Here is an 8667-nt window from a genome sequence, read left to right as displayed (position 1 = left end):
TAGCCACATAACATTAGGGAATTAATACCTACTATGATATAAATCTGTATGTAATGTGGAAGGGAGGAGTTTAAAAAGTTGCTTTGAAGTTAATAAAAACATTTATTTTATTCAGTGCATAAAGTGTTTGAGGGCCTCCTATATGTCTGTAATTCTTAGGTTTTTTTAATTATTCATTACAGTTTTAAATTAGTGTTCTCCCCATATCCGCGTTGGTTTCCCCTGGGTGCTCCTGTTTCCTCCCATAGTCCAAAAACACATGTAGATAGGTGTCCATAGGCGTGAGTGTGTGTCGCCCTGTCAAGGACTGGCACCCCCTGCAGGGTGTGCTCCCGCCTTGCGAAAAGAGATTCTGGGTGGGCCCCGGACACACAGCGACCCTGAACTGGATAAGTGGTTACAGACAATTAATTAATTAATTAATTTTATATTACATTTCTACAACCATGAAAGATGATGTGCCTAAACTCGGAAAAATAATATGGCACGTCATTGCTACTCCACGCTCAGTGACATTTGGAGGAAGGTAGGAAATCACACATCTCTCCCTGCTGATTTCAGCACAGTGCTGTAAAAAGTAAATTACACAGCTCTAGGGGAGCCTATGGAGCAAAACACCAAACCTTACTAGTGTTCCTTTAAACAACCAATTGAGACTGAGATCATCGAATAGAAATAGCTTCCTCTGTTGTATCTAGGTAAAGCAGGCCAATGGTCTTTCATTGGTTAGAACTGGCTGTTTGGAAAACTAAGCAATGTTTATTTACATACTAATAAAAATTTTAAGTGAGAAAAAAAGTTGAACAACATATGGGCCATTTGCAACAAAGCTACATAGTTCAAGCACGCTGAATTATATTAATCTTAAAACAGTCTCATATTGTTTTTGTAGCAACATAAAATGGACCTGTTCAATAATTTATAATCAGATTATCTTTCACACATTTATTTAATTTCAGTTATTTATTCAGCCAGCCAAGTAAATTTAAACACCAGATATAAAGATTTGTATTCAACTGCTGGCCAAAATTGAACTTTTGTAATTTACATACAGTTGGCATCAATTATCTACAATCAATCCTTTTTTTTTTTTTTTTTTTTATAAAAAGGACCAAAAAAAATATACATCAGCACAACCAGTACATACAAAAGCTATACATGTTTGTTGAGAAACACCCACTCATTTTCATTCACCCAAGCATTATAATCAGTATCAAGCCATCTAATCAAATTATGTGGCAATGAAAACAGTGAATGCAGAAATCATTTAACAAAACCTTTTCTATCCTACGGGATGTATTTAACAATGCTTTAGTTTTTGGTGCATAAATTTTGGACTCCCTATTATCAATGTGGTGACAAAAAAAGGCTACCACCTTGGATTCATGCCTATACACTGAAAAGCTTGAGGTTGTACATCCAGGCAGAGGCTTTAAAGACTAATGAATGAACAGTTGACTAACATAAATGCCACGCTCTTCCTCAACGAAGTTTTGTATGTTTCTCTCTGTCAAACTGCTACATCCTCCTTTAATTCGTATGCACATAGAAAACAAGGGTGGCAAAAATACTGAGAGACAAGAATATCTAGAAAATTCACAAAACTGCAAGACTGGGCACCTGCCTGAATTCCTTAATGAACACAAAAGGCTCAGCTCTTCTCGAACATAAAAGAGATTAACAAATCACAGAGCTGATGTTATTACAGTTATGAAAATTATTAAATCAATGGTCATATGAATCCCATGTAAAGAGTTGAACGAGACGATGGAAACAATAAAATGGCAAAAATGTTTAACAGTCTGCATTTGAAGCCTATAACTGCTCATCACCTGTATAAATACACATCTTAAAGTCAACAACATAGTATATGAATTTCAAGAGCTGAAGCTTTCATCACCCTTATTACTTAATTTTTACATACACTGTGTATGCATTACTCTGTGCTCCACAGGGATCTAACCTACAAACCTAAAGTATGCGGATTGTATAGCACTGTATCACTTGAGATGATGTAGGCACTAAATAATATTTAAAGCCTCTGTCTGGTGGATAAATATTATGTAAACGTTCCATCAAGAAGGAAAACCTTTTAAAAATGACCATGCCAAACAGAGGATCTGCATATTTTCTTGATTTAAAATACCATGTAAATTTGTTGATTTCAAATATTAATTTTACATCTCATTGATAAAAAGGCAGATATGGGGAAAAAAATTCTAAATGAAACCTGTTCTGAAATTTGTTCACAATGAACAAATCATAGATGTTATTGCTTTTGTAGTAGTTTCTGCAATCTCACTGATTCAATGTGAAAACACATTATAACCGTACTTACTTGAAGAATTTTCTCTTGAGGGTCCTCTGAGAAACATACCGTTACACATTTCAAAACAATCTGTATTGTTGGCAAACACAATCTGTATCTGTGTATGCAGATTCAACATGTAATTTCTCAGTTTTAATATATTAGATATGCACAAACAAATACAGCATGAGTGCAATTACAATACCGCAAAAAAAAAATTAAATAAATAATTATATTTAAAAAAAAAAAAAAAAAACCCACACCATTACATTCTTGGGTATTAAAAATTTCCATTCGTTTTAACACAAATCAAAGCCATGCAAATCTGTGATTGCTTGATAAACTGATTTTGATATCAATTAACAGACAACCTCAAAGTGTGTAAGATCAAGAACTGTTCAGGATCTAGATTACTGTAGGTTCTGATTTAGACTGAAAAAAGTGTAAAAAAAACAAAAAAACACCCAAAATAATCCAAAAACCCAACTAGACAAAGAAATAAAATAGATGCATAAGCAGCACTCTTGCTCTGAAATGCTTTATGTACACGACCCCTGGTCTGTTCCCAGCAACTCCATGAACTATTGAAATTAAAAACGGTTTCCTGGTTATTATAAAAATGCAAGAGAATAGCAACAAAGATAAATTGACTTGCACCCATCTTCACACTTTAGTCAACAGGCAACAATGGTTCAAACAAATCAAACAAGGCACTGTGTTCAGCAATCCTGTTGTGTTTCTGTTAACTTGGGCAATTCAGCTACTGCTATACTGACTGGAGACCTACTGGAAGAGCTGCTGAGAAAATGTCCAACTAACAAGCAGGAAATCTAAACTCAAATAAATAGCAAGTTGGCTGAGAGCGGATTGTACAGTGGTTAGTTGCATACATTAAGGTGTTACACAGGTGACCAAATTTCAGCAGGCCAGTAAAGTGCATTCTGTGAAAGATTTCAGGTTACAGTCAATTTGGATGGGTATTTTAAGTTGAGTGCCCTCTGCTGGCCCCTGGGAGCGAGTGGCCAGTTAATTCTGGGCCACAGACGAAAGGACACCACCTTTGGGCCCCCTGTCTGTTTTCAGAGTTTCCTCTTGGGCAGCACTGTAGGATGTGGGCAGATTAGATAACGATAATAAGGAGGCGCTGTACTATCAGAGTTTGTTGGCATACAGAGTTTCCTCATCACTTTCACTCTCATCCTGGAATTCGTGGCTCAATAGAGATTTCTTTGAGCCCATGGAGGTGAGATGGATCTCGTCATCATAATCATCTCTGTGCTGCCGCAGTCGGTGGAAGCCGTCCTTCTGTCCATTAGATTTAGCTGAGCACACACACCAGATGATGCAAGCAGTGATGGCCAAGGCTGTCATAGCTGCAGCTTGAAGAAAAAGCATAGGACAGTTAGTAGTTCTGGGTGATATGCTGTCTGTGCTAGTATAGTGGTATGTGTAGGACAAGTAATTATTTGATTGAATGAACTGATAATAATGTGTGTAATACAAAAAGTAAACATTATTAACACAATACAATATATAAACACCAATATCAACACATTTCTGTTCAAGGCTCCAGTTTAGTTCTCAAACTGGAATGTGAAAAATGGCTGAACTAACAATAGACGGTGTAGTGGCACCACCTTATGTTCTCTCTGTGAAACATGGCTGAATTAACAGTTCCTACTCACGCGCTGTTTCAACATTAATGCTCTGTGGTACAATGAGGATAAAAGGGGGGAGCCAGGTAACATGAGGAGCATAGAAAGGCGAGCAAAGCTTTCATGTAATTACTGATGCCCTAACACTAACAGACTATGTTTTCATGTACACTGACATCCTCTGAACCAGACTTTAGTATTTTATCAATGTCTGTGCTGACACCCGGTGGTCAATAAGGGTAATACCACAACGGGCAAGTACATATCCTTGCAGGCCAGAGACCAGCAAATGGGTGAGAGATACCCAGCAAGTGGATGAATAACAGCAAGTGGGAGGTCTATGCATCACCAGTGAATGGAAGTCAGGGCCATTTCAAAAACTTTAACTTGTATTACATGAAGTATTTCATAACAAATACAGTACTGAAGAATGTTTTAGATGTTCTATATGTTAAAGAAGCCAGCCCCTTGTGACAGGATAAGACTACATGATACTTCACAATGATCACTGTCTCAGACTGGACATAAATCCATGATTTGTTTTGGTTGGGAGAGTGCTAGCATTGCACATTGGTCAGATATGACACAAACATGTCAAAATTAGTTTAGTCTGATCATGGCTTAATACATTTTGACTGACTGTGTCACATTTACTTCTAGAACTTTCTGGTATTTAGTAGAATCCATCCTTTCCTCTCTGCGTGTAATGTTACCTGCGACAGTGGCTGCATAATAAAACAGGTGTATCATTTATTCTCTGTAACAAACTACTATGTTTGGATGAGAAAATGTGTAAACAGGAAAATATTTCAATCATTCACAACATTTTTTATTAATGGGAGATTAGTATCCCAGCTACTAAGAGCAACTGTATGCTTCAGGGAGGAAAAAAGGGGGGGGGAGGGGATCACACTCACTCAATGTCTTTCCTGACAGACCCAAGAAGATCCTCTCTCTCTCTGACGGCCAGAAAGTTGGATTTGGTTTTGTGAAACTCATGTGTATAGTCCTGTGGGTAAAAAGGGAAAGAGGAGAATTACCCTTTAAAAATATGTTCAACAAATTACAGCACCATGAGCAATTTTAACAACAATGTATTTCAGTGTTTGTGCTCCCCCTTATACATGCTTCAATTTTCAGATTTCAATAAATTTGCAATTTCAAAACATTTTCTGAAACTACAAAGATTGGTTTCCATTATGTTTGATTTGTACATTTCTATTTTAGTTTTCTTTTTCATCTTCTCAGGAACATAATCTTGGCAGCTACACATATTTATAATCACACAAATTGAGGTTATCCACAGTGGAGTGATGAAAAAACTCCTGTGGACTTTTTCAGATTTGAAGCAAGAGTGAAGAGTGATTTTCTCAGTTTTTCCTGCAAACAGATAATGACTGTTCACTGCTTTACCAGGTCTTCAATTGTTGTTAGGATTCCCATTTTCTTAAAATATAATTTTTTTTGTTATTATGTTTTGAGCTCCAGTTTTTCCACTTATTGTCCTTTGACTTTCCCATTCCAATAGCAAGCAGACTAGCTTGAAGTTGGCTTTGCAGAGTAAACAAAACATGGGAAGAACAAAGAGGTGCAAAAGCTCTAGATCATGAAGGAAGTTATTTAGGCAGAGACTCATTTTTTTTTTTTTTTTGTCTTACCTGCAGGATGTCTCGATGCCTTTGGAGTGTGTGCATCAGCGCAGCATTGAGAGATGTGGTGCCTGGTGTGCTAGTGTATTCTGCCATCTTATCGTTTATACCTGTAAGCTAAGATAAACAGCAGACTATTCAAATATCCTAGAACTATGATGGACCAAATAAAACAGAAGCTGGTTGTTTCAAGTTGCAAAAGAAAAATTACTATTAACCTCGCAAATATGACCTTGGTTACACTGCTTGAAAACAGGCTGGTGAATAGAAATGACAACATGTCTAACATCTAAATGAGTTACTCTATCCAAAAACCAAATGACAGACTCACTTTTGCAAGAAGCTGCTCAATCTCGACTGACATAGTCTCAAACATTCTGTCTTGAGTGGAGTTGTTGAGGAGGGGTGTTGTGTCAGAGCTGCTGGTAAAGGAAGCAGGAAAGAAAAGAGTTGTAAGTACAGAATAAGCTCCTGATTAATGCAACAGACTATGGCACTGTTCACAGAGCAGGTAAAAGTGGCCCAAATACGAATTTGTTTCTTCATAATTAACACAGAAGTGTCGCTTGTGTTGCAGTGTGAACAGCACAAATCGCACTGAATCTAACTTTTTAAAACCAGATTTCAACCAGTTTCATATGTGGTATTGAGATCCAATCCCTATCCAACTTGTGGCAATGTGAATGGCCAGGTCTGAATTTATGTGACATTTTCATCGATTTGGCTGCTGAGAATGATCTTCGGACTACGGTCCAAAGCATTTTCATTTTAATTGAAGGCTTTTAGGACATGTAAACAGCTTGGTCAAATCCATTTCTTTCTATAAAATATAGTGAGAAACAAAAAACTTGTGAGAAACTGTTCTTAATCCAGGTACCTGTCTCTACTTTACTTTATGAGAAAATAAAACTTGTGGAAATTTGTATTACGTGTTTTTACAAAACAAAAAAGAGCTTCTTTTTTTAGTAGTTATGAGTTTTATATTGCTCATGTCGGTATAAAGCTGCTTAAATGTGGTTCATGGAAATATTAAACTCATTATGCTCATCTAGTTCTCTTTGGATACCTTGGAAAAAAACATCCATTCACGTTTTCATATTCTTTACAGCCTTTAATTAATACTCTGTTTTTAACACAGCGCTCATATGGAATAAAGAAAAGGGAGGTTTTATGATACAGCGCTGCACAGTAAAACACCAACATGTCAGTTTAGGAGTGTTATCTGCTCAGACTGATGTCAAATACAGGTAACATTATACAGAAAGTGTGAACAACAGATTTAAAAATTTAATCATTTTAAAAAATTTTTATCATGAAATCAAATTTTGGACACTTATCCGCTGTGTGAACATAGCCCATGCACCATTTAAACTTGGTTTGCTGACCTGTCACCTCGCCGTCCATCCCGGGAGCTGCTGTAGCTGGTGCACAGTTTACTGAAAGAGACAAGCTTCAGGTCCAGCTCATTTTCCAACTGCCTGGCCTGCTTGCGCAAATCTGTAAAGAAGCAATGTGACCATTATAAGAGCAAGGGGTATATTAGCTTTGCTTGCATTAAATACACTATTCATGCAGAGAAAATGTTTTCAGTAAAGACTTACCCTTATGTGTAAATCAAGATTTTACATTGCTAAAAAAACTCAGCCCATGTGTTTTCTTTTACATCATATACAAAATAAGCAGTCAGGTTATTATCATGTAAGTGATGTCAAGCCATGACTAAGAATTTTCCTATTGCTGCCGTCACATCACGCAGACTGCCACACATTTGTGGGGGTAACGATGACTATATTGTTTGGAAAATTAAGGAAAGTAGTGGCTAGAAAAGATTTTTACAAGTGTAAGGAAGGAATGAAACTAAATTACCAACAGGTGTTTTTCCTTTTGGATGACAAGACAAATTTGGTTACATAACATGAAAGACAGGACTCTTTAATCTATGTCAGCTAACGTAGTTGGGTAAAGAAACCTAAAGTTGTCTTCTTACTCAGTGTGTACATTCCACCTTAACCACTGAGTGTGTAAACAGGAACACCTGCACTTTATACGGTGAAACAGAATGTTCAAATAAAACGCGAGTGCATAAGACGTCACGTTTAGTCTCTAGTCTCACAGAAGCCAACCCACTGCTAGCGGTGCGGCTACCTCCATTTACGTGGACGGGCATGAAATATCCTAAAAGACACTTTAACACTAGTCAGATATTAAAAATAACCCATGTGAGAACAGTTATTCCAGAGAAGAGTTCACCACCAACGAGAATGAAATGTCTATTTCCGACTTGGTGTTAGGCAAATCACTGACGTTTCGTTAGGGACTGTGCTAACTCAGCTAGCGCCTGTTAACACTAACGCACTGCAGTAAACGGAGGAGTTTTGACTGACTATAGTCGGACAAACCTGCACTTAACCGCCACAGACGGCCTCACAGAGAATAATACGTTGGTTTTAGCAGACTCAAAGTGATAAAAATGACACGGGTGAGATAAAACAACACTTTTCAGCTCACCTTCCCAGTAGTTGCTGTTTCCTCCTGCCATCTTTGTTATTCAACGTCATTCTCGTCGAGCTGGCAGACGAAAGACTCTGTAGTTCAGTCCACAACTACAGCGACCCCCTACGTGTGGCAGAGCAGGGGATGTTCCACAAAACAGCAAGCCTTAGTTTAGCCACATAACATTAGGGAATTAATACCTACTATGATATAAATCTGTATGTAATGTGGAAGGGAGGAGTTTAAAAAGTTGCTTTGAAGTTAATAAAAACATTTATTTTATTCAGTGCATAAAGTGTTTGAGGGCCTCCTATATGTCTGTAATTCTTAGGTTTTTTTAATTATTCATTACAGTTTTAAATTAGTGTTCTCCCCATATCCGCGTTGGTTTCCCCTGGGTGCTCCTGTTTCCTCCCATAGTCCAAAAACACATGTAGATAGGTGTCCATAGGCGTGAGTGTGTGTCGCCCTGTCAAGGACTGGCACCCCCTGCAGGGTGTGCTCCCGCCTTGCGAAAAGAGATTCTGGGTGGGCCCCGGACACACAGCGACCCTGAACTGGA

General features: G+C 37.7%; 1 protein-coding gene across 4 annotated transcripts; it reads right to left on the bottom strand.

The window, feature by feature from the left end:
• Positions 1 to 1462: 1462 nt before the first annotated feature.
• LOC136691367 (Golgi SNAP receptor complex member 1-like) lies at positions 1463 to 8290 on the bottom strand. 4 transcript variants are annotated; one of them, XM_066663941.1, is made up of 6 exons: positions 8121 to 8290; positions 6998 to 7109; positions 5944 to 6034; positions 5622 to 5729; positions 4881 to 4972; positions 1463 to 3681 (listed from the first exon to the last, which is right to left on the bottom strand). In XM_066663941.1, the coding sequence occupies exons 1-6, from the start codon at positions 8149 to 8151 to the stop codon at positions 3627 to 3629; spliced, it is 489 nt and encodes a 162-aa protein (XP_066520038.1). In that variant the 5' UTR covers positions 8152 to 8290; the 3' UTR covers positions 1463 to 3626. The 4 variants fall into 4 exon arrangements, with proteins under 4 accessions (XP_066520038.1, XP_066520026.1, XP_066520032.1 ...); XM_066663929.1 differs by having other exon boundaries at positions 1463 to 3687; positions 8121 to 8289; XM_066663935.1 differs by having other exon boundaries at positions 1463 to 3687; positions 5944 to 6031; positions 8121 to 8280.
• Positions 8291 to 8667: the final 377 nt, after the last annotated feature.

This window comes from Hoplias malabaricus, chromosome 1 (assembly GCF_029633855.1).
Source record: "Hoplias malabaricus isolate fHopMal1 chromosome 1, fHopMal1.hap1, whole genome shotgun sequence".
NCBI lineage: Eukaryota > Metazoa > Chordata > Actinopteri > Characiformes > Erythrinidae > Hoplias > Hoplias malabaricus.
The sequence above is the reverse complement of the archived record's forward strand: the minus strand, read 5'-3'. Positions and strand labels throughout refer to the sequence as shown.